We start from the raw sequence: 24,157 nt of genomic DNA on the forward strand, positions 1-24,157 counted from the left end.
AGAAGAATTTAAACCTAGACATAGACGAGCTATTTCATAAAGGATAACAACATATAAGTGAAAGCATATAAAAGTTTTTTGAGCTTTTTCAATTTTGAGCCAAATTTAACTTGTCAGATTGTTAGACATCTTTAAAATTTTCAATTTTTTCCCGAAACTTGCAAAAAGGATTCTCATACATGTAAGTTCCAAAAATTTTCCGAAAATTCTAAGTTTTCCGAATTGGAATGGATGTTGAATTTCCGAAATTTTTTGAAATAGAATTGGAAAAGAATTTTCATTCCGATTTTTTTTTGGAATGGAATTGGAATCCCTTGATCCGATCTGATCCGTCCAAAAATCAGCCCTAGCCAGGGTTTTTTTGTTTTTTGTTTTTTTTTTTTTCTGTTGTTGTTGATATACATATACTGTTGGGCCCACTCACTGAAGTCTTGAGGCCAAACCCTTTGTGCTGGGCCCAATATCATCGTGTTCTACATTCTTCGGTTCAAAATCCTTGAAATTACCAAGACTGCAATTTTTAAATCTAAAATATTTGGTTGCTTCCATTTTGTCTTGTTAGGGCATGAACACAAGAACATCATCTGGGTTCGTAACTTTCACCTCTTTTTAACTTTGAATAGCTTAAAAGAGTAGAATTTATCAGAACCCAGAAATGTAAATTAAAAAGTTTTTGCAAATGTGGAAATTAACCAAGCACAGATGGTTTTAATTACCATCTTGTAGTTGAATTACCAATACTAAATTTGTACCAAGTTTTTTGTGATACATTTCAACCGTCAACAATCCAAGATAGGACAGGCATATAGACAAAAACAGGTTTCTTTCTTATTTTTGATGAAATAAAAGTTTAGGGGAGGGAGAGGCTACCCCACACCCATGGCCAAGGCAAACCTTAGACCTTTTCAGATTTACAGAGGAATTTACAGATTGTCCACCAAACACGGAATTGTTGGCAGTGGGACTCAAACACTAGTGGGGCGACACACAATGCTAGGACCTTACCAACTGAACCAATCCGTGTTGGTAAAAACAGGTTTCTTTCTACCTTCTTTGAAAATTTAATTTTCCTATGCAATAGGCAAATAGAGACGCATAAGCAACTGGGAAAGCAATGAGAACAATAGCCACAAGGGCTAAACCATCATGATGGAAACCATAGTAATCTTGTAGGAAGGAACCAACTGTTTTATGCTCCCCAAAAATCAATATCTCTTTGTTCATGTCTCCATATTGTGAGGTCAGGAGGCCATTTAGGGACCATGATGTAGGACATATCCAATAGCACCAAACCCACCACTTAGGAATTTTCTGCATAAAACATATACAACATAATGGTCAGCTTCCCTGTACATGTCACTGCAGTGAATTCCACCATCAGATTAAGAAAGAGTTGAATTCGTTTACCGGTCCCGGCATGAGGAAGCCCGAGAAAAGATTCAATATGGTGTAGACTGCAGTTGCCAAAATGGAAGCAACATCCAGGTTTGTGCTCAAAGAAGCAATCAGCATCCCAAGATACACAAAGTACAGAAATGTCCAGAATGTTGCATAAAAGTACCAAAAAACCTTAGTAGCTGACCAATAATACCCTATTGTAGGGTATGTAATAATCACAAACAGAATTGCTTGCAACATTGTGTATGGCATTTCCACGGCCACCTACAACATTAAACATATATAGTTAAGGCTGATCCAGTATAAATCAAGAGATGTTAAAATTTTCTGTTAATATTGAACCTGTGCAAACGAATAAGCCTTTGATGAGTACATCCCAGCAAATCGTTCCCGGTACAAAACAGTGCGCTCAGTTTCCACATAAGGCAGAACTAAGTTGCAATTGGTTACACCCAAGAATATTACAGCAATGTACATGGACCCAAGTATGTTCAACAAATCCTGCTCATTATTTCTTCAGGAAAATGGAAAACATAGGATTTAGAAGTTAGCAAAGTTCTTGTGCTTTTGATTTTGATTTTGAAATAACTATTATTATGAAAGACCTAATTCCTTTAATGAGTAACAGAAGTCAATATAGAAAGATTTACATGAATGGTTTTCTTTCCTTTTTTCTTTTCTGAAATATATGAATGGTTACTTCTGGGTATAAATATGAAGGGAGAAAATGGGGCTTACATTTCCTTCCCTTTCTGCCAAAAGATTATCCCAAACAACACTGATGCAGCAATCATAAACATGAAACGTGCTAGATTGTATTCAGGACTTCTCCAGTAGGACAAGTGTTGTTTCCAAAGGCATGCCTTAAACTGCACCCAGCTATTCTGAGGAAAATGAGTGGGAAAATACAAGCCCTTTGAACCCGGCTTTGGCACGCTTAACTGTCTTACCAGCTCAATTGTGTCCCTGCAAAAGATAAAATAATGTTATGATTGATTTAACACCTGAAGTAAAAAACCTGATGCTCATGTTTAACTTGCTCAACAGATTGACTAGTTTACTTTCAACATTCATAATCCACAAAGAAATTAATCCCATGGGATGCCTTCTGATAAAGTATGCATTTCAAGTAATGGTAATAACATACACACCCACCTATACTGAGTAGACTCTCTATAAATGCTGGCAAAATCTAAACCAAGTTCTTCCTCTACAGAAGCAGAAGTAACTTCTAACATCCATGTTGCTGGATTGTAATTATCTTTGATTTTTGGTACACCAGGAATGCCCTGTTGGATGGTGGCATATTGGAGTTAGTAATATAGAGCAACTCTATATGCATGCAGTGCTGAAACTATGAGCATACCTCGAAATATTCGATTAGTTTACTCGATTGATGTCCTAATATTCCAGAATAGATTATCTGTCCTCCCGTTTTCATCAAAATTAACTGCAAAAATCAATGTCTTCCTTAGTGACAGGCTTCTATCATTTGGTCTAATTTTAGGACTGAAGGCTACCTCATCAAAAGACTCGAAGATATCAATGCTTGGTTGGTGAATTGTGCAAACAGTTGTCCTTCCTGTGTCAACGACGTTCTTCACTGCACGCATGACAATTGCAGCTGCTCTGGCGTCTAAACCTGATGTAGGTTCATCCATAAATATTATGGATGGATTGGAAACAAGCTCCACTGCAATTGTTAGCCTTTTACGCTGCTCGGTGGATAGGCCACTTTGTCCAGGAATTCCAACTAAAGAATCTCTTATATCCTCCAGTTCAATAGTTTCAATGACTTCTTCCACAAATCTCTGCGAAATAAATAAGAAAAGTATACTATGAGGGCAGTGCATTGAACTCTGTTACACCCAAGGAATGGCCCTGTGACAATTTGTTATATCTTATATTGTGAAATCTAACGCAAACTCAAATTGTTTTCTATATACATTGTAATAAATTCTCAAGGAACATGTGTGGTTGAGAAGTTGAGAGAATATCTTACAGATTTTGTGTCTGGATCAGTGTCAGGTGGCAACCGCAACCAAGCTGAGTACATAACTGATTCTCCTACTGTGATATGTGGAGAATGTATATCAGTCTGCTCACAGTAACCTGATATTCTTGCAAATGTCTTCTGGACCTTGGGGTGCCCTCCTATTCTTATATCTCCTTCAATAGTACCTCCTGTTTTCCTTCCAGAAAGAACATCCATGAGAGTTGTTTTCCCAGCTCCACTGACACCCATCAATGCTGTAAGAATTCCAGGTCTGAATGCTCCTGTAATATCTTTAAGCAACTGAAGCTTTTTCTGCTTGAAACCATGCTCTCTCATTTCCTTTGCAGAGGGAATGAAGTTAACATAAAAACTAATCAGTTTTCCTCAAGGAAACAACCAATGATAATTTTATGTGAATATTAAGTATGATTTGATTACCGGAGGGGTGTCAACATAATACTGCACATCCTTAAATGACATTGTCAGTGGTTCAAATGGCAGAGCCAGGGCCATCTTCCCTGTATAACACCAACCGATTCTTCTAATAATTCGGTAACTAATAGTCCTCATTTATTGTTTCGAACGTAAGATATGAAATTGAGAATTAATTTAGTTAGTAACTGTCTAATCTCACCAAATTTTAACTTTTCTCCCACATTTTGGTCATGATCAGCTGGAGTTGATACAATCTCTGACTGAGCACTGGTGTTGCAAGCATCTTTCCCTTGTAGTTGAGATAACCTCTTTTCCGAAATAATAGCCCGAGACATCTTTGGAGCTGTATTTAGGAAGAGTGTAGAAGTAAACTGACAAAATGTCTTGTAATACTAAACATTATCATCTGTCAATTAAATTGAACTTACGATTTAAGTAAGTTAAGGCTGAAGCAAATCCAAGATCGAAAAGTACTGTGAAGCCGAATAATGCTCCTACCGATATCCAATAGAAAGAGCCATCAAAGTTCAGACCATGACTGGTTAGAACTTCATGCCCTAAGGTTGTGTTTCCCTTTGAAACCTAACCATAAAAATGAACTGAAGGTGTTAGCATATTTATGCGACTTGGCAAGGGACTAAAAGACTAAATCATCTTCCTTGTACCTTTTGCCAGCGAGGAGCAAGGAATTCATTTAGAGCTGTGCCTATTTCCCCATAAGTCATAGGAGAACACCAGAATACCCACCTCAACCAAGGAGGTAGAGAGGCTGAAAAATCACCCCTTATTAGCCTAGTCATTATTGCATGTATTTTAAAGGGAAAAAACTATGAATGGACTTACGTCGTGGCAAAATGAAGCCTCCACATAAAAACATTACCACTAAGATAAAAGTACCACAAGTTGTTGCAGCAACCATAGTTCGGAAAATTACAGCAATCAAACGACACATGGATGTTGATGCTTGATGCAGAGCAAATAGCACAAGGAACTGGCAGAAGAACCTAAAAAGCATAGGGAAAAAGAAGGAATTCTAAGGAATTCTATAAAACATAAGCAACAATGAAGCATTGTGATTTACTGGCCCACAATTTCTTGTTCTGTTGTGTGACCATAAACTGCCTCTTACCTTTTTATTTCTGGGCTATACCCAATAACATAGTAAGTTGTGGCAGTCCAAAGCACTGAATCAATGAATGAAAATGGAATCTTCAGCATAGAGGCCGGAATAGAATACGCCCATGCTGGGTACAAATAGAATCCTCTTTGCTTGTAAACCACTGGAAGTCTAGTCACAGTCAAGGACAGCTCTGCAACGCCATTTGTCATATGTCGGACGAGTGTATAAAACAATGCGCCCAACAAAAAATTAGCGCTTGTCAAATTCACAGCCATCTGAGTCCTTATAAATACTGTCATTGTAATAAATGCAATGATGATAAGCTGTGGAAAAAGGAGAATGAAAATATGTAAGTGTCTTGGAGTTTAGCTGCAGAAGTACAACAATGAATACTGATATCAGTGACAATAAACCTGCACTGTTTTGAATACATAGACAAAGGAATTTCGTTTCATAAGAAGCAGCTCCCTGGCCATGCAAGCTTTGAACAACTCCCATTTGCTCACAGAGTAAGTGGTAAATGATAAGGCATTGTCATGGGACTGCGATTTATCATACGGTTTTGAGAGCTCATCCTCTAACTTATTTCCTAAGTAACTTGCTCTGAAAAGTTGTGATAACTGATCCACTGAAACATAATTGTAGGGAATGTTATCGTGCTTCCAGTATTGTGCTTGATCCTTCTTTGAGATTACCTGTAAATGGTGGAAAACAGATCATTGTTATTATCCTGCTTTTTTCTTAGGTACGGAGTTTTTGCCAAAAGGAGAAAGGAGAAAATAAAGCATGTTCTGGCACCTCCTGAAGGAAATCTGCAGCACCCTTTCTTGATGGGCACTTGAAACCGCAATCTTCAAAAAACTGAAGTGCGTGGCTGCGAGGACCATGGTAAACTACCTTCCCCTCTCCCATTAATATTACATCATCAAACAGATCAAAGGTCTCAGGTGCTGGTTGAAGAAGTGATACCAATGCAGTTGCATCTGTGATGTGCACCAACTGCTGGAGATAGGTAACTATCTGAAATGTTGTAGAGCTGTCTAATCCCGTCGATATTTCATCCATAAATAGAGCTTTTGTGGGACCTACAATCATCTCTCCTGTGAATTAAACAGAAAAAGGAATGTTATGCTTGAAATATTTTTACATGGGAAGTAATGAAATTCTATTTAGCTTGACTTCAAGATTTACTACCTGTTGTCAGCCTCTTCTTCTGGCCACCTGAAATGCCTCTACTTAATGCATCACCAACCGTTGTGTCACTACAGGTATCCAGTCCGAGGATCTAAGAGACCGAAATATAGTAATTCAATTTGCACGTTAAGTGAGTAAACATTGTTTGTTTTTCAAGTACTTAATGCCAACACTGCTGGTAGAAAATTTACCTTCAAAACGTAATCGGTTTGGAGATTTCTCTTTTGTCCTTGAACTGATATTGCCTGCAAGTATTATGTTAACCTCTAAGCCTCTAACACCGTTTTAAAATTCACTAGAGGGAATGTTATAAGATTTCACAACTACCTTCATGTAGGTGTCAATATCTGGATCAGGCACTATTCCCGCTTCTTTTTCCCTTCTGCTGACCTCCATCATTATATCTGCATAGCCAAAACGAAATTGAACTTCACATGTCACGAGAAGTACATGATTAACCTGATGACAATAAAAGCAGACGGGCATAAGGAATGCACCAGCTCTACTCCGAACACCCTGACAGCGGGCAGAAAAGTCGATTGTTTCCCTCACGGTCAACTCAGGTATGTGAAGGTCGTATTCGCTTATGTAAGCTGACGTTTTCTGGGGGACAAACTCATCTAGCTTGTGACCATTATAAGTAATCTCCCCCGAAACCTGAAGGAAAAAATAAAAGTCTGAGTTTATGACGATTGTACATGGTTTAACTCACTAATACACTCCATTATATACTGAGTTTTTGAATATTAACATATAAAAGACTTCAGGACCTACATGTCTAATGTGGATAGGCATGCATTAATATGACTGCTAATCATGTCTTTTCTTGATTAATACTATTTTAAAAAAGAAGGTGATTTGCAATGCTCACCTTGAGAGATTTGTCTTGTTTTCCTGCAAGAGCTTGTAACAAGGTGGTTTTCCCACAGCCCGGGGGTCCAAGAAGGAGAGTAAGCCTGCATTTAAACCATGTTTATGAGAAAAAAATTTGAAACTATGGCTTGATCTACTGATTATATGTTTCTTAGATTTTAATATTTCCTTACTTGATTCTGGAATATAATTATCCAAAATGATAAAAATGGGTTCTAGAGTCTTAGCAATTCAACATGCATACAAGACCTTGATGGTTTGATGATGCCACTGACATCTGTTAGAATGCTTATCTTGGCTTCTACGGATTTGCACCAAATTGCCTTTGTAAAAACCTGTTCAAAAGTTGTACCTTCATCAAGCTTAGAAGGACAAGATATCTCATTTGGAGTGAGTTCAAAACATATACTTACTGATAACAAGCTTAGAAGAGAGTTCCATAGCGTCGGAAGTGGCTTTCCTTGGACTACCTCACACTCTGCTTCCACAAACAAGTTCTTGTACCTCACCTCCACAGTCGGCAGTTTCACATTCACTCTAGAAGAAAACTTCTTGTTAGCTAAACAAAATGCACATATGAGCAGCCAGCACAATGTGTAGCCTCCACAACCATAAAATGAGCAGACTATGAGACACTAGATGCATGATTGAGAAACTGATAATAAATCTACAAACTATACTTTTCCACAAAATTGAAACTTAAACAGCCATAAGACAAAACGTTAAAGCATAAATACCGGTCTATTCTTTCTCGCAGTTTCTGTAGAAGTTTCAGATTATCATTCTCTATGTGGCTTATGAGTTTTTCAATGAACAGATGCCTCTCATGTGCTCCTAACTTGGTAACATCAACCACCCTCTTCCCTGCGTAGTCTTTCAAGTCTTTTCCACTGCTTCCATTCTCACCACCACCAACATCAAAAAGTGAGGTTCTGAGGCGTTTTAATGTAGGCAGTCTCTCAATTGCAGCCCACTGCAGCTGAACTTTCTCATCCTCCTCCTCTATGATTGAGTGGACATTTCTTTCAACTGGTGTTAGCTCCATTTGAATAATATGCTGCTCTGTGCTCTAAGCATCCCCTTCAATTTATAACTTAGTGTTAGCCAACTTTTACTTGACTTAAACAGTCAATCCTAAATGAGAGAAAGCATTCTTTTTTATACAAGCGATATTGGGAATTGGAAAAATCAAACTTACGAGCTAGGATGCGGCAGAAGTAAATACTTTCAATCACTTGAACTATAAGCCCTTGCCAGACAAAACCATTCTTAAATTGGTTAACAACTGCACATATATTTTTCTAATGTGAACTGGTAGAAATGGCAGTCCATTTCTAGCAAAGCTCAATCCTTGTCAAAATACTGACGTGCCCAAGTAGCTTTTTTTCCTTTTCTTTTCTTTTCTTGTCCTGCTGAATAATCCTTGCCTTTTTGCAACTGAGATAGAGGTCATGTGCCCCACCGTCATTACATTAGTGGAGGGAGGTCACAAAGAGATATGTTCATAACATCTTTTGCACTTTGTATGTACAAGTTTTTTTTTCTGTAATCAAATTCCACGCAAAGTTAATGGGAAAAAGACCTTGAAACTAACAGTCAACTTAAAGATTGTCCCAACAATAAAGATTGTCCTTGCTAGGTGGTTGATTTATTTATTTTTGAGAGAGACTTGCTAGTTTAATTCTTGAAATTTTAAATTCATCTCCTTGTTCACGAGGCCATGATTTATTGCAGAAATCAGTAAACATTTCCCATAATTTTCTTTTCTTTTCCATATCAACATCAGAGACCAATGAAAAAAAAAAAAAGAGGAAGATCATATAGCTCTTTTGGCTCTTTGTCTGTCTTATCGTTTTCCACATTCTCGGGGTTAAAAATAATAAAATCATTGTTGAAATGACCAAGACTTTCATTTCAGTCTGTGATGTTTGTTGGGGCATGCATGGGACAGCATTATTTAAGTGTGGGCCTCAAAATCTAAACACTCTTATATTTACTAGTACGATTGAATAACTAAAAATACTAGTATCAGTTGCAGAAGGGAAAAATAAAAGGCTTTGCACATTTTGGAAAAATAACCAAGCACATGTAGGTAAGAAGGGTGTAAATCAAATGGTTAAGATTGTTTATCTTCATAGACGGAGCCACATGTAGGTTTGGGATGACGGTCTACATATAGCTCGATGTACTTTTTAAGATACTTAAAGTATTTTAAATTATTTTGTAACAATCGAAAAAAGAAAAAAAATTCTGGCTCCGTCATATTGATCATAACACGACAATAACTTACCTACTCAAAACCCTTTTCACACGATAAAGTTGATACTATTATGTGATAAAAGCAAAATAAAGCAAGGAAGAGTATGAAACCTAGTGGGATCTGCATGTTTAGGATTTAACCATTTACCAACCAAAAATATTTGTCTTCCGGATGCACCCAATTATGACGTTAATGTTATAAAACTTGAGAAAATGACATTGATAAAGAAAAAGCACAACAAAAAAAGTAAAAAATGTCATACTGATGGCTAAGAATCAAACTTTTGAGGCTTGAGACTCTGTGTGAGCCCAACTGGAAAACTGGGTCAGAAAAGGCCTTGACCCAATGGGCATCTTTTGCATTCATGATTCGTCTACGATCCATAAAAAAAAAAAAATTTGCTTAATATTTTCTACCGAGTATAGTGAGAAAAAAGAAGTTAATTCGACTATAAATACGCGATACTATTATATGTGAATGTAACACCATGTAACATGTGAGAAAAAGAAAAATATTGACACAATTCATCACTATTCGAGTTGTTTTTCTTATAAGGGCAAAATTACTATAGCTCAGAAAAAATAATGTTGTTAATATAATGATAACAAGCCATGTGATCCATGACACCCAAGTAATTAATTGACTATCAAATTTCAAGATCATATATTGATGTTAAACAAATAGTGTGACTATGTACGTATCAGTTGTCATATTACGCAAAATAGAAATTTGAACTTGAATGCAAAACGACGAACACACTACTTGACCAACTGCCTAACTCAACTCGTGTATGTTGTAAACAAGTTATTGTAAACCAAAGTTTGAGTGTCATGTTGTTTGTCCATGTGGGTCATATCTGCTTCCCTTGGAATGATCAAATTATTGTGCGACACACAATATCATGTAAGAAAGCGAACCCGATGTCCACTATAAATCCCATTTTTAGTTGGATGTGCTTTGTCTGAAACAACCCAAGTGGGATAATTATACGGGCCTGGTTTGATTGCTCAGATATTTGTTTAAGCAAAAGAAAAAATTGTGGAGAAGCAAATCCCCCACAACTCTTTTTGAGATCTACATCAAATTCAGTGGGAGGGCAATTAAGTAACCAACTTTCTCTCTGTGCTTCTTTACAGCCTAAAAGTCTTCATTCAGGCTTTGAAAATTTTCTTTTTATTAAGCTGGTGAAACTGTGAAAGAATCAGAATTGAACTAGAGCACTGCTTCCTCAGATTCTTTTTCTATTTTTGTTTTTTTAATGTTCAAGCAAAAGAATCTAAAGCACGAATTTGATCACATAGGGAACCAAAAACAACCTCAATGGGCAGAAAAACTTGTATGAAACTATCCCCTCCAATGTTATCACGTATGACATATAATGATTGGACGGGATAGCACACGATATGTCGGGATAGCAAAATAGTGTTATCCCTGTTTCATGTAAGTGTTTGAGGAGACTTGGGGGGTCACAAATGTTTTTAACACTTGAGCAGTAAATCATGGCAATAGCAGAACCCCAAAAATACCAGCAGAAACAAGTCATAGGAGAAGACAAATTATCAATTGTATTAAATGCCACTTGCCATGTGCACCAACAATTTAAACATTGTTGTTGCTTCACCGCAAAAACCATTTGTCTATAACCATGAGATGTGGTGTTAACCATGAGGTTGGGGGTTCGATCCCCGCCCATGGGAATGGAGCGCATTTTGTGGCCAGCTGTTTACCTTCATTGGGAGAGCTCCCGCGGCGAAAGGGATTAGTCACTACTGTCGGCGGTGGATACCCTTGGGTCTCACCTAAAAAAAAAAAAAACCATTTGTCTTATGGATTCTTATTATCTCAGTGAGCAGCGATGATGGCATTACATTCAACCTCTGTGAACACAAATTTCCATATGTTTTGTCACTTCCATTAACCAACATAATAATAAACTAATACATCCTTGAAAGAACCCAAAAAATACAAATCATTAATAAAAATAAAAATAACAAAACAAAAACCCAAATGGCAAATTGCCTGTATAGAGAGCAACAGCAGCACATGCTCAAATTAATTCAATGTTGATGAAGGGCCTTCTTCATTCAGAGAGAGAGAGAGAGCTTCAAGCTTGGACCTTGTCCCATTTGAGTGGCTTGACCACCTCCCATGTGAAGTCAGTGTCATCCCTGCCAAAATGCCCATAGGCAGCAGTCTTCAAAAACCTTCCATTGCCACCCCTCTTGAGATCTAGGTTGATGGCAATCATACCAGGCCTGAAATCAAAGCTCTCCTTCACAATCTTGAGAATTTCCTTGTCTGGGATCTTCCCAGTGCCATAAGAATCAACAAAAACAGACAAAGGCTCAGGCACACCAATGGCATATGAAACTTGCACAATGCACCTCCTGGCAAGTCCACTGGCCACAATGCTCTTGGCAGCCTGCCTCACAATGTAGGCCCCACTCCTGTCCACCTTAGTTGGGTCCTTCCCAGAGAAGGCACCACCACCATGAGCTCCCCATCCTCCATAGGTGTCAATGATGATCTTCCTGCCAGTGAGACCAGCATCACCATGAGGCCCTCCGATGACGAATCGGCCAGATGGGTTGAGATGGAAGATGGTCTTCTCATCAAGGTACTTCTCAGGGATCACAGGCTTGATCACATGCTCCTTGAGATCAGCAGCAATCTCATCGTTTGTCACGGTCTCGTCGTGCTGGGTTGAAATTAGGACAGTGTGGACACGAATTGGAACCATGGCACCCTTGTCATTGTAGTACTCAACAGTCACTTGGGTCTTGCCATCAGGCCTCAACCAAGCACAAGTACCATTCTTGCGAACCTCGGTGAGCTTAGCACCGAGCTTGGTTGCAAGGACATGGCTGAGGGGCATGAGCTCAGGGGTCTCATCAGTGGCATAGCCAAACATGTGACCTTGGTCACCAGCACCAATCTCCTCAGGCCTCTTGGTCAAATGGCCATGGACACCCTGAGCAATGTCAGGGCTCTGCTGCTCAATGTTCACAAGAACCTTGCAATTGTCAGCATCAAGACCAACATCGGCTGATACAAAGCCAATTGTACGGCATGTGTCTCGAACAATCTTCTCATAGTCTACATTGGCCTTGGTGGTGATCTCTCCGAAGACCATGACCATGTTGGTCTTGGTGCAGGTTTCACAGGCCACCTTGCTCTCAGGGTCTTGTGCAAGGCAGGCATCGAGCACTGCGTCTGAGATCTGATCACAGAGCTTGTCTGGGTGACCCTCATTGACTGATTCAGAGGTGAACAAGAAGGTTTCCATTTCTTACAATCTGAAAGAAAAAAAACAGAACAGGAGCACATGCATAAGGCTTAGTTATCAGTCTTTATGCAATCAAAATCCAAAATTACACACATGCATAGCCAAATTCAGATCCAATTCCGTATACGCCAAGAATTACCAAATCAAATGCATGCAATTAAAAGCTACCAGATCTGCAATGTCAGAGCCCATTTCTAAAACCCCAAACAATCCAAAGTTCAAATTTTCGAAAAAAGCCAACTACTTTCTAATGGATCTACTAAAAATAACAAAAACCCAGTTCCAATTTCGGTCGATTTCATCACAAACTCACTCACACAGCACGAAACTAAAACATGAAATGAAGTCCATAAACACCCACCAACTTAAATTAACAGATCTAAAAGCCAAATTCACACAAAATGAGACGAACCCAGAAAGAAAAAGAAAATCAAGCACCAGAAACACACCTCAAAATCGAGAGAATGAGGGAGGGGTAGAGAGAGAGAGCTTGAGTAGAGGAGAGATTGGAGCTTTGGGTGTGTTGTAGTCTCCTCCTCAAGCGGTTCGACAAAGTTCGAGTTTGAGGCCCGAATTTATAGGGAAATGTGGGTGGCCTTCCCAAACCCCTAAGCTGCAAAAATTGGGTCATATTCATCCTTGATCACGTGGCATGTGAATCTTGGGCCCGAGGTTTAATCTCAGTCGTCGGTGAGAGGGAGTCGGTGGGTGAAAGAATAAAAGGAAGGGGATCTACTGCTGGTCTAAGATATGCGGAGGACGCGTTTACCGCGAAAATCACCTGTACACGGAACGCCCACCAACCCCAGCCTGTCTCTTATCAAGTGATTAGTCTACGGTTTTGACTAATCACCCCATTTTGGCTCTTACTTGGACCATCCGCAACTATCATTAAGTTGGAGTTAATGGTAAATTGGCACCTTCTTTTGTCATTATGCACACTCCGCACTTGTGTTTTCCTAAAGAACAAATAATAACTATAGTGATACGAGACATCAATTTATTACACCAGCTGAAGTGGCAGTACGTTTCTTGTTTTTTTTCATTTCTTTTTTTCATTTTTGTCTGATGTTTTTCTTGTTTTCTATTTGGCCGACTGTGAACAATATTTATTCACAGTAAATAAAAAAGGGAGTTGATTTTTCCATTTTTTCTTCACTTACATTTTTTTTTGCTTTTTAATATTTTTTTAAATTAATTTTGTTCTTTTCTTTCCTATTCTACCTTTACATTACATAAATTTCTTTTTTACTTCCTTTTTTACCAATGTCTTTTTCTTGGAGCTTTAATTTTAGCAATGTAATGCACTAATCGAGTAAGAAATAATCAACACTGTATATGTATTTATGCAAAATTATACGGTGCACTTGCTGCAAAAACTCATGCCCCAGGAATAAACCTTGCAACCACTGTTTCTTTCTTTTATTATTATTATTTTTTTAAAAGAAAACAAATTTTTATGCAAAAGACAATAAAATACAAAGATGACCAAGGTGGCCACAAAGAAACAGAAAACAAAGAAAAAGTAACTAAATTGAACAAAATTCTCATATACTCAATACTAGAGCTCAAATTAAAATCACAACTTCAGTAACAACTACAGAAGAAGATTTAATTTAACCAAACTGTATCATTCCACTTAAACCATCACAACATGAGTTGCCAAAAAACAAATTATGTTTGGTGGCTAAGAAAATTCAACCATACAAGAGCAGACACATTTATCAAGAGCTAATAAATTAATTTAGGGTAAGGGTAGAATAGGAAAGAGAAATAACAAAAAAGAATAAAATTGATTAAAAAAGTATTAAAAAGCAAAAGGGAGTGTAAGTGGAGAACATGGGAGTGGGAAAATCAGCTCCCATAAAAAATTGTGACTCAGAACGGAAGCACGAAAATGATAAAAGAAAAACAAATGTTAACCCTAAAATTAGTACAGTGGAATCTACTAGAAAAGAGATAAAATCTCAAAAAAAAAAATTTTGAGAGACTCAATTATTTTATTAATTAATATGAATAAAGCTTACAAATACAACTCCATGAGTTGACTTAAATATAGAAAGAAAAAAAAACCATAATTCCACAGTAGTCTTAAAACTTAGCTAATAATAAAATAAATAAATTCTAACCAAAATCGTATTAGGCGAATAATATCCTAATAAACTCTTATTCTTATATTAGAAATATAAAATTAATCTTTCCATAACCCATATTTGCTTCAAACTTTCTCAAGCAATTCAAAAGTCCCAATAATAAATCATTCTTCCTCTTTTAAAGCCATAATTGATATTTAATCAAAAATTTCCTCTCTTTGACGCTTTCATGCCAATTTTGAACTGATTGCTTTTCTTTATTTTTCTTCGCAGGAATTTACCAATAATTTGTCATACATCAATTGATAACCAAAATTTATTGTAGTAAGTGGGTATCTCACATTCGACCAAAAAAAAAAGTGGGTATCTCTAGTTCTATTATAATAATTATGCTCATATTGTGTTTATGTAATCCCTTATTAAACCGAGTTAAAACTTGGCATTAAGTTCCAAGAAAAAATATTTTAGCAATCCTTGTATACAACAATTGGTCATGTGATTATGATGTGAAGAGTGGGTACGTGAGACTCATTGTATACTCGAGATTTTTTATAAAAATGTCAACTATGAGAAGCACAATGGGTACAATACATCATTGACCAATATCATGTGGCAACCTACTTGACATTTAGAGTGCGCATTCATTGTTTGAGCTCCTAAATAAAACGGCATCAAAAGGAGAAAGAGTTTCATAAGACGGGATTAACACTATTTTGTTATTCCTGATCAATAACGATATGACACGAGCAATGAGAGTCTCAAATTACATCTTTTTAATATTATTTTGGAGACTTTATGATATAAATTTGGCTTAATAAATATAATTTCACTTGTTGTTACATTTTATTCTCACCAATTGGATTTATGAATTTTCTGTATTTAATTTGATGAACTTATTAGGTGAATTTATCTTTTGTAAGAAGTTGGATAGCCAAAAGATAAAGATATATATTTGTTCAAGCCAAGTGTGAAGAGAATTGCTAGCGGATTTTATTGAAGAATTGATTGTGGGATTATTGTGATTATAAAGAGAAGTAAAGAGGGAGAAGAGAAGACAAACCCGTTGAAGCTAAAGAGCCAATTTCATGTCATTCATAGCCATTTAACGTCCACTACCTCACCGTTATTTCTTTTCCACTAACTCTCCACCATCAACACATGTTTAATCCAATTAATCACTCACTTAAACCCTTCATTACCCACCATGAATGTATTAACTTTCCACCCACCTCATTGACTACTGTAAATTAACCATCAACTTATTTGGCAATAACACCACTATGACATATTTCTTTATCCATTTTATTCAAAATTTAGTTATGTTTTTCTTTGTAATGAGTTGCTAGAACTCTAGCTAAGGCTAAAGGGAATGTCCTTTCAGTAAGTTTGTGAATTGTTCTTTTTTAATCCAATATATCGTATGAATTGCTAAACTCTTTTATTTTTGGTTGTTTAATATTTTCATATCCTTTTATTTTGATTGATGTTAAGTGCTACTATCTTTTCACGAGTTCAATTGTATTTATCTCATTGTTAAGAACTGACTTAGCATGCTTTTAAATTAAAAGATTAGATATTAAGCAATTCCATTTTTTGAACTATCATTAATAAAAGATAACATTGAAAAATTAAATTAGTTTTAATTTCTTTATCTTCTGGTTAAAGTTTTTCAATGATAATTTTAATTGAGTTATAATTTGGATTAAAGAGCATGAAACATATTTTGTTTAAATAATTGAACCATGATGCCTTAGCATTTCCGTTATTGATAATTCATTTTAAAACCTGTGGGGGCTTTTTTGCTCCAACAGCTTGACAAATGGGCCTGGGCTGCTGTAAAGAGCGAATGGGTGGAGTTGCTCATGTGTCTGAGTTCAAGAATCAGACCCCAAGAGTGCTTCGAAAGGTTCGTGGAGCCTTAGGAAGCACCTTGGTTTCCTTCACCAACAAAACCAATAGTTGCTTACAGATAAATATTTTAGCTTGGCTTGAGAAGCTTATGGCATGGGAGCTGAGCATTCATAAGTTTTGCATTAAAGAGAGAAGGCTTGGATTTCCTATGAGAAACAGGGGTTCAAAGCAAAGGGAGAGGGAATTTTGAGAGGATTTGTTAAGGGAAGAGAGGAAAAGATGAGGGTGGACGAATGGGCGGCTTGAGCAAATCTTTTAGTGGCTTGACGAAAGCTTCGTCACACTCTTGGGTGTTTTGCCAAAAGAGAAAAGGGGAAGAAATGGAAGAATAGAGCTCAAAATTGAAGGGTTCCAGTAGTGAGAGGGGATGCTCGCTCTCTCTGGATGTGGTTATTTACTGGGTAGGAGATGCCCCATTTTATAGGCTCTGGAAGCTCCTTCTTCCCAAGAAACCCTAAATGGTTCTTCCCAAATTTGCCAAGTCTCCTCCTCTATTCATCTTCTCTTCCTTTGATTCATTCCTATTTTGTGAAATCCTCATAATCCAAACACATAGAGACAAGCTTTTTTGGTGTTCTAGAGTCTTCCCGCAGCTATCCCTGTAGCAATCTCTTATCTCTAGCAACATTCTCTCCTTCTTTTCTCCTTGATTTTATTGCAAGAGCTGGTGGGGGAAAGAAGTGAGTAAATGTGTTGGCCTGAAGAGTGTTCTACTCCTAGCAGCCTGCACACACAAGTATCCTTCGGTTTTACAGATGGTTTGTCTTGGATTTAGCTTTGGCCATGTGCTGGAGGCTTCATGAGATATTTTTCTAAGTTGTTGGGCCACCTCGTAAGGTGATGAGTTAACTTACTAAGGTGATGGGCCAATTTACTAAGGTGATGGGCTAATTTACTAAGGTGACAGGCTAATTTTCTCTCTTTCATGCTTACCAACATATTTGGGCTCAAGAAATGGGCTCGAGTTTTGGGGCTCCCAAGCAGCTCTAAACTTCCATTTCTTGGCTCATCAATGAGCCTCGTGAATGCTTGTAACCATCCATACCACAAACCGCTCAGTAAGCCTTGAGCATTTGCGTGGCTTTGGCCCACTTAAGCTTAAAGCATGGTTAGGTGCAAAATAAAGGTTTTCCGCTTGGCATTGCATGTTGTTTGGCGTGCTCGTGCTCGAGTTTTATTGCATTGTAAAGGGCTATGGTCGCACCAAAATGACGCTTGATGGGATAATAAGCATGGGTCCATAAAGTCAGTACATTTTACGGGCTTGTTATGACTTTTGGTGTGACGGGTTATATATTTGCTTGGTGTGGCATGTGGATCATGACTCGTGTGAGCGCGTACGACGAATTCTCGCGTCCCCAAATCGGGTTTCTTCTCAATATGGTGTCGTATTGGGCCGGAAATATATTTGGGTCTAGCCTTGGATTTTTTGGGCCTTAACAAAACCCAATCTCTACAACACTCAAATCAAATTACTTTTCCATTTTGCTTGTCACTTTTATTTTGGTACTTTTAATAATTTCTTTGTGTGCAGACATTTGCCTATTTGCTTCTTGAGGATATGACACTTGAACTTCCAAGATTATTACTACGTGTGACTACTTGCACTTGGGTAGACGCAACATTGACCAATATCAAGTGGCAACCTATTTGACATTTAGAATGCAAATTCCTTGTTTGAGATCCTAAATAAATGACATCAAAGGAGAAAGACTTTCATAAAACGGGGACAAAACTATTTTACTATTTCCAATCAATAACGCTATGACACGCATGATAACACTTTCACATATCATAGCATTATTAGCTGAGAATAGCAAAATAGTACTATCTTTGTTGCAACTAAATTTTTCTCGCATCGAGGGAGGAGGAACCTTTTAGGCATTGTTCTTGTTGGTCTCAACAAGAGTGAATGTATATGCTTGAGAATCAAGGTGAAAATTGAAAAAGAAATAGAGTGAGAGAGAGAAGAGGAGAAGGAGAGAGCAGAAGATTTCAGTTGAATTTTTTATATCATAGAACCTTGTTTTTATCTTCTTTGTTTTTTTGAATAGTTAGGTAAGAAGTATATTTTTAAAAGAATTTAGTTGAATTGGGTTCTTTCCACTACAAGGCAAAGGCTTGGCTTATGAGTGGGTTGGTGAGTCCACAATTTGGTCTCACATCCTCTTCTATTATTCTCCTTTGATGGTACCATTACCAACCCTACCAACCTCAGTCAAAAATAAACAAATCATTTCCAACGTCTTCAATTAAGAAAAAAATTACTTCAAAACCATTAAGCTTAGCTTAAGCCATTGTCTTAACTGAATCAAATTGCTGTTAATCCAAATCAAAGAGCCAAAAAGGACCACAAGTGGCATGATCCAATCGATGTGAATCGTGGCTGCGCACTACTCTCAATTTCATGGAACATGCTTTTATTAAATGTGAAATTTCAATTCAATCGAAGCCTTTGAACATGAAAGTCACATGGACGTCTTTAGTGCTGACACATCAAAACAATTACTCAACAAGGACGTGGCATGGTGGTAGACCTTATTGTCTTTTTCTATTTCCCTTTTTATTTGAGGCCAAACCATATATAATTAATTGTTAATATCGATTCACTTTTGTTGGCTATAGTTTTTTAAAGCATAATGTCATCACAAATTTCCATTGCACCGACATGTTATGTCAGTGACAATCACTTACGCGTGTGTATTTAGTTGTTTATTGTAGATTTATGTGTGTACTAGAATAGGACCTGTATTATTAATGATTAATAATTACTCACGCATGAATATGTGATTATCCTTAATACTTCATACACGAACTATAGCCCTCTGTTTGGATGAGGGAAAATAACTCAGAATTTAGTTAAAAGTAGGGTATTTAAGAGGAGAAATTGACAATTTCTTGGTTTGACAACTTAAGTATGGAATTTATTAAATGACGTGCGGAAAAAATCATGAAAATTGGGGCATCAAATTCCCGAATTAAATGACGGAATTTATATTTTCATCATTTCAATTCCTTCATCCAAACGGAGGGTAATAGCTGAAGCTGGTCCATAAAAATCAATCAGTCAATTTATGGAAAGCTAAAAGCCCATTAAGAGCCCACAAATTGAAAATCAAAGCCCAAATTGCGAAGCCCAATAACGAGTCAGCAACGTGTCGGTGGCTTAAAGCAACAGAAAACGACTTGTGAGGTGCGTTTGTGAGCAATCTACGTAACACTTGTAGCTATCTCCTCTTCTACACGTCTTTCTCTTCACAACTTTATCTTTATATATAAAAAAGAAAGTCCCCCCTCTTTTTCCCTGATTGATTTTCTTTTGGACTTTTTAGCCTCTCGCATACGAAAAAGGGGAAAACTTTATGGGAAAGATCAAGACTTTCAAGCAGGAGTTCTCATTCGGTTTGATTTTTCCCTCCTTTTTGATTTCAATCATTTACAGAAAGGCGTTTTTCTTGTAATTTTTATGATGGTTTTGATGGTTTTGATTCAGACGAACGACTTGAAGAATCGAAAAATATCATCGCAAAATACCCAGATCGAATTCCGGTTAGTTTTCATTTATGATTGTTTGTTTTTTAGTTTTCTCGGTGATTTTTGTTGTTTTTTTTATTTTATATTTATTTAAATAAGAATGGAGTAATAAATATATATGATTCAGAAATTCCAAAATACTGGGATAAATAATGCACTTGGAAATTGGAATCATGGAGATTTGTTCTTGTTTGTGTGTGTGTTTTTTTTTTGTTGCTTTCGTCTTTAGCAGACCTGAGTTGGTTTTAATGTTTGACCCGATTGGGAGATGATAATGTTTTAGTGGCTGAGAGCATTTTTTGGGTGTGTACTTTGTAGTTTGTGTACAATCATTAGGCTTAATTTTATCCGAATTGAAGCAATTAGTCTATAATGGAGAAGCTGTCAAAACTGATCAGTGTGTTCTTTGTATGTCTTTCTGCAGGTGATCATTGAAAGATATTCCAGGACAGACCTGCCTGAAATGGAAAAGAAAAAGTATGTTCTAGTTGTCACAAATTCACAATTCCCTGCATTTTCGTCAAGGCCAAAGTTTCTTGTGTTAAGAACTAACTTAAATGCCATATTACATGTACATCTGAGGTTCAATTTCTTAGAAACTTTAAGATCCATGCATTATCCATATGTTTATTGTTCAGTAAAGTTTCCGTCTCGAGGTCCTTTGGCATTGGTACTCTTCTGGTTTGTGTTGTGTATTAGTACCCTCATCCTAACTATATAGCTCTTTGTTCTAGCGAAACAGAGAGCTTTGCTTCTGTTACTTGCTCTGTGTTCTGAGGATCTTTTGGCATGTTTTGCTTGCTTTTCTATGCTTTAATAATAGATGTATGCTTGGATGAATTTCCTTTTATCCGCAGTTTGGTATAATCTGAATGTAGCTACTTAGTTCTAGAAGTTCTTAACACAGATTGAATTGCGTTCTGGAAAATTTTAGCCAATTGGTTTTGCATTCTCACTTTAAGGAGAATAACCTGTATACTGTGTTTCCTTGTTTCGTATAGATTCTTGGTTCCGAGAGACATGTCTGTCGGGCAGTTTATTCATATCTTAAGCAGCAGGCTACACTTGACTCCTGGGAAAGCTCTTTTTGTCTTTGTGAAGAACACGTTACCGCAAACAGGTAAAACGCACATTATTGATTCGTCTACCAGTTTTATTTAGATTCTGCCCGGCATTGAGAACTTGTTAACACATTTTTCTGTGGATTTCATTTACAGCCAGTCGTATGGATTCCATCTACGAAAATTACACGGAGGATGATGGTTTTCTGTATATGTGTTACAGCAGCGAGAAAACCTTCGGCTGATCCTTCCATCTCCTCCCCTAATTTATCAAATCGTTCATATTAGCAACTTGTAAGTATCTGTTGTTAACTTGTTCTCATTGCGAAGGGGCCTGTGAGGCTTGCTTCACTGTATCCTTTCATGTTCATTGTAAATTTGATTTATTGTGAATTCTGTAAAAGTTCATAACATTCAATAATTCCATATTTTCTTTCCAATCTCAACTTTCTATAATTAATAGCCATCATATAAGTGGGTTCAATATTAGCTAACAAGTCCTAACCAAAAAATTATCTAGCAAGAAAGAAGAGAACTTGTAACCTTCCCTATCTTTTTAAATTATCCTTTTCTATTTTCAATATGGAAATTTCCATACTACTCGGCAGTAGACTGTCAAATTTACATTGGAAAAAAAAAGAAATGCGGAGGTTCAGGATGCAGCCATATTCACAAGACGATGGATGGGTATCAGAAATTCCATGCCGGAAAAAGTTGCATGAAAGGAAAACAAAAAGAAACCATAAATGATATTATTATTCAGACCACCGAAGGCCAGAAGAAGTGATACAAACATATTATTCATAACTGAATGAATATTTTTTCAACACCGTATTTGAGACAGTGCTTACTATTTATTTTAGTCTAGCGCACTAGCAGTTCCATGCACAGTGACCTCTGCCTCCACGGTGCAACTATCCTTCACCAAGTACCCCCGGTTCGACTGAGCAATATTGAAATATCCGATTGAAATGAATCTCGGCCAGCCCCGGCTGGGACTGGAGGCACTGAACCACCAAGTAACTGCAGGATGAAATGAAAAAGAAGAAGAAAAATGAATGAAGCGCTAAAGACCGATAATTAAAAAGTGCAGAGAAAAGAAAACCTCCTCAATGTGTAGGGGATGGTGATGGATAGAACTAGGCCAATTTTTTTACATTTACTAGATTCATAGGGATAGCTGCTGTTCAGTTGATTTACGATGCGCAGGGTATACTGTGCATATATTTTAGAGGTAGGAGGCAGAGATGTCGGATTAGCCAATGCCAAATAAAGAGAGAGATGGCTACCCGTCCCACCGTGTCTTCCCTTCGGATACAGTTGTATCTTCCTGCAACAAGCAACAAACATTTTTAGATAAGATTACCTGCACTTAATAACTTCTGCAGCAAGTTTAGTTTTCATCTGCAAACTTCACTGCTTTTGGGCACATAATTTGCTCAACACATCTCCTTTGTTTTGGTTGGTAAACTTTCTCTAGCACTTTAACTGATTCTTTACCAACTTCATGCAAGTAAAATTTGGACCAGAAAAGAGAGAGAGAGAGGGAGTGAGAGATAAGGAGGAAATAAAAAGCCTGTAAAGAAGGATATATTAATCAATGAGGAGGCTTATGCACCATTTCTGGTCTCCAGCAATGAATGTTTGTGAGTCATAGCTCTCCGCGTTTAACTTTGAGAAGTTGTCAATTTTCCAAACATGCTTGTACATAACGGCATCCTTGATCATTGATAGACACTCTCCTTTGCATATGCTTTTTTCTTAGGTCATTGAGGAGGCTTATGACATTGCGAGATGGGAAAATCCTAGAACATCAGATTTGGTCTTCGATGTCGCTTGAGGTTCGATGACAGATCTCCATCGCGCCTTCTTGGTGAGCTCGCCATCCACGTCACAAAAGAAACTCTAAGTTAGTCAAAATGTTCTTCTGTATTGTGTTACAAATGAACTTTTCCTGCATAAGCTTATGCATATTTTTTGTTAGTTAAAATGACAGCAAGATAATGTAATCTTATTGTGGTTTTTGATTGCTCAGGTAAGATGACATGGCAAATAGGTGCTGCAGCTTATATCAAGTGCAGCTCAAAGGCCAAGATGACAACTTAGAAGAATATAAGATCCATTTGACCAAGATGACTTAGAACACTACTCCAAGATGACAACTGAATGTGGAGAACAAGTACAAAGTGTGGAAGATACAACAACCATAGGTTAATGCTTTGGATATGGTATTTTGTAATTATAGGTTATAATGTTATAAATATGGTATTTTGTATGGATATAGTAGGAATCAAGATTGGTAAACAATGTAATTACAATTGAATCTTCAAGTTTTATGAAAGAAATAATTTTTTAGGATATCTAAAATGAAATTAGTACATCATTTTTACAGATAATAAACGGCGATTTTTTGGAACAAAACCGTCTTTTTTAGATTTAATAGACGTCTTTGGATATAATAAACGACGGTTTTTTCAGAAAAAAGTGTCATCTTTACATTTAAATAGACGACGGTTTTTTCAGAAAAAGTGTCGTCTTTACATTTAAATAGATTACGGTTTTTTCAGAAAAAGTGTCGTCTTTACATTAAATAGACGACGGTTTTTTCAGAAAAAGTGTCGTCTTTACATTTAAATAGACAACGGTTTTTTCAGAAAAAGTGTCGTCTTTACATTAAATAGACGACGGTTTTTTCAGAAAAAGTGTCGTCTTTATATTTAATAGATGACGGTTCTATAAAAAAAAGTGTCGTCTTTACATTCAATAACGACGGTTGTTTCAGAAAAAGTGTCGTCTTTACATGTAATAGATGACGGTTCTTTTAAAAACCGTCGTTTTTACATATAATAGACGACGGTGAATTACCGTCATAATTTGACTTTCAAAAAGATGACTGTCGATTTAACGACGGTTTGAAAAAGAAAAAGACGACGGCGTTTCCCCGTCGTCTATTTCAATTTTTGTAGTAGTGTTTCTTCCATCTTCTTTGCTCCCCC

General features: G+C 37.0%; 4 protein-coding genes across 6 annotated transcripts; 1 reads left to right on the top strand and 3 right to left on the bottom strand.

The window, feature by feature from the left end:
- Positions 1 to 806: 806 nt before the first annotated feature.
- On the bottom strand, positions 807 to 8,363 carry LOC110763793 (pleiotropic drug resistance protein 3-like). Of its 3 annotated transcripts, XM_088247211.1 has the most exons (25): positions 8,215 to 8,363; positions 7,754 to 8,096; positions 7,430 to 7,553; positions 7,266 to 7,351; positions 7,015 to 7,099; positions 6,641 to 6,800; positions 6,471 to 6,547; positions 6,335 to 6,388; positions 6,144 to 6,234; positions 5,748 to 6,049; positions 5,363 to 5,644; positions 4,959 to 5,272; positions 4,673 to 4,833; positions 4,495 to 4,598; positions 4,258 to 4,411; positions 4,029 to 4,172; positions 3,833 to 3,912; positions 3,401 to 3,733; positions 2,919 to 3,209; positions 2,765 to 2,848; positions 2,554 to 2,687; positions 2,137 to 2,364; positions 1,741 to 1,912; positions 1,408 to 1,662; positions 807 to 1,311 (listed from the first exon to the last, which is right to left on the bottom strand). In XM_088247211.1, exons 2-25 carry the CDS (start codon positions 8,059 to 8,061, stop codon positions 1,045 to 1,047), a joined length of 4,290 nt encoding a protein of 1,429 aa, XP_088103337.1. In that variant the 5' UTR covers positions 8,062 to 8,096; positions 8,215 to 8,363; the 3' UTR covers positions 807 to 1,044. The 3 variants fall into 3 exon arrangements, with proteins under 3 accessions (XP_088103337.1, XP_021822364.1, XP_021822356.1); XM_021966672.2 differs by having other exon boundaries at positions 7,266 to 7,553; XM_021966664.2 differs by lacking the exon at positions 8,215 to 8,363 and having other exon boundaries at positions 7,266 to 7,553; positions 7,754 to 8,200.
- Positions 8,364 to 11,156: 2,793 nt separating this feature from the next.
- LOC110763881 (S-adenosylmethionine synthase 5) lies at positions 11,157 to 13,171 on the bottom strand. Its single transcript, XM_021966766.2, has 2 exons — positions 13,012 to 13,171; positions 11,157 to 12,572 (listed from the first exon to the last, which is right to left on the bottom strand). Exon 2 carries the CDS (start codon positions 12,560 to 12,562, stop codon positions 11,381 to 11,383), a length of 1,182 nt encoding a protein of 393 aa, XP_021822458.1. The 5' UTR covers positions 12,563 to 12,572; positions 13,012 to 13,171; the 3' UTR covers positions 11,157 to 11,380.
- Positions 13,172 to 19,812: 6,641 nt separating this feature from the next.
- LOC110763384 (autophagy-related protein 8i) lies at positions 19,813 to 21,601 on the top strand. The gene is made up of 5 exons (XM_021966161.2): positions 19,813 to 19,968; positions 20,060 to 20,115; positions 20,525 to 20,577; positions 21,102 to 21,220; positions 21,318 to 21,601. Exons 1-5 carry the CDS (start codon positions 19,929 to 19,931, stop codon positions 21,404 to 21,406), a joined length of 357 nt encoding a protein of 118 aa, XP_021821853.1. The 5' UTR covers positions 19,813 to 19,928; the 3' UTR covers positions 21,407 to 21,601.
- A 287-nt stretch (positions 21,602 to 21,888) lies between these two features.
- Positions 21,889 to 22,889, bottom strand: LOC148297237 (MATH domain and coiled-coil domain-containing protein At3g58210-like). The gene is made up of 3 exons (XM_088246418.1): positions 22,780 to 22,889; positions 22,319 to 22,491; positions 21,889 to 22,184 (listed from the first exon to the last, which is right to left on the bottom strand). Exons 1-3 carry the CDS (start codon positions 22,887 to 22,889, stop codon positions 22,021 to 22,023), a joined length of 447 nt encoding a protein of 148 aa, XP_088102544.1. The 3' UTR covers positions 21,889 to 22,020.
- Between the last annotated feature and the right edge of the window lie 1,268 nt (positions 22,890 to 24,157).

The sequence above is a fragment of the Prunus avium genome, chromosome 1, assembly GCF_965620075.1.
Source record: "Prunus avium chromosome 1, drPruAviu1.hap1.1, whole genome shotgun sequence".
NCBI lineage: Eukaryota > Viridiplantae > Streptophyta > Magnoliopsida > Rosales > Rosaceae > Prunus > Prunus avium.

Coding starts and splice junctions, on each gene's coding strand:
- LOC148297237 (XM_088246418.1), bottom strand. CDS start 22,889: ATGATCAAGGATGCCGTTATGTACAAGCATGTTTGGAAAATTGACAAC. Junction 22,492..22,779: donor ATTGCTGGAGACCAGAAATG/GTGCATAAGCCT, acceptor TGCTTGTTGCAG/GAAGATACAACTGTATCCGA. Junction 22,185..22,318: donor TCCCTATGAATCTAGTAAAT/GTAAAAAAATTG, acceptor TTCATCCTGCAG/TTACTTGGTGGTTCAGTGCC.
- LOC110763881 (XM_021966766.2), bottom strand. CDS start 12,562: ATGGAAACCTTCTTGTTCACCTCTGAATCAGTCAATGAGGGTCACCCA.
- LOC110763384 (XM_021966161.2), top strand. CDS start 19,929: ATGGGAAAGATCAAGACTTTCAAGCAGGAGTTCTCATTCG. Junction 19,969..20,059: donor CAAGCAGGAGTTCTCATTCG/GTTTGATTTTTC, acceptor GTTTTGATTCAG/ACGAACGACTTGAAGAATCG. Junction 20,578..21,101: donor CCTGAAATGGAAAAGAAAAA/GTATGTTCTAGT, acceptor TGTTTCGTATAG/ATTCTTGGTTCCGAGAGACA.
- LOC110763793 (XM_021966672.2), bottom strand. CDS start 8,061: ATGGAGCTAACACCAGTTGAAAGAAATGTCCACTCAATCATAGAGGAG. Junction 6,235..6,334: donor AAACCGATTACGTTTTGAAG/GTAAATTTTCTA, acceptor TCGGTCTCTTAG/ATCCTCGGACTGGATACCTG. Junction 4,599..4,672: donor AGGCTTCATTTTGCCACGAC/GTAAGTCCATTC, acceptor GTGATTTTTCAG/CCTCTCTACCTCCTTGGTTG.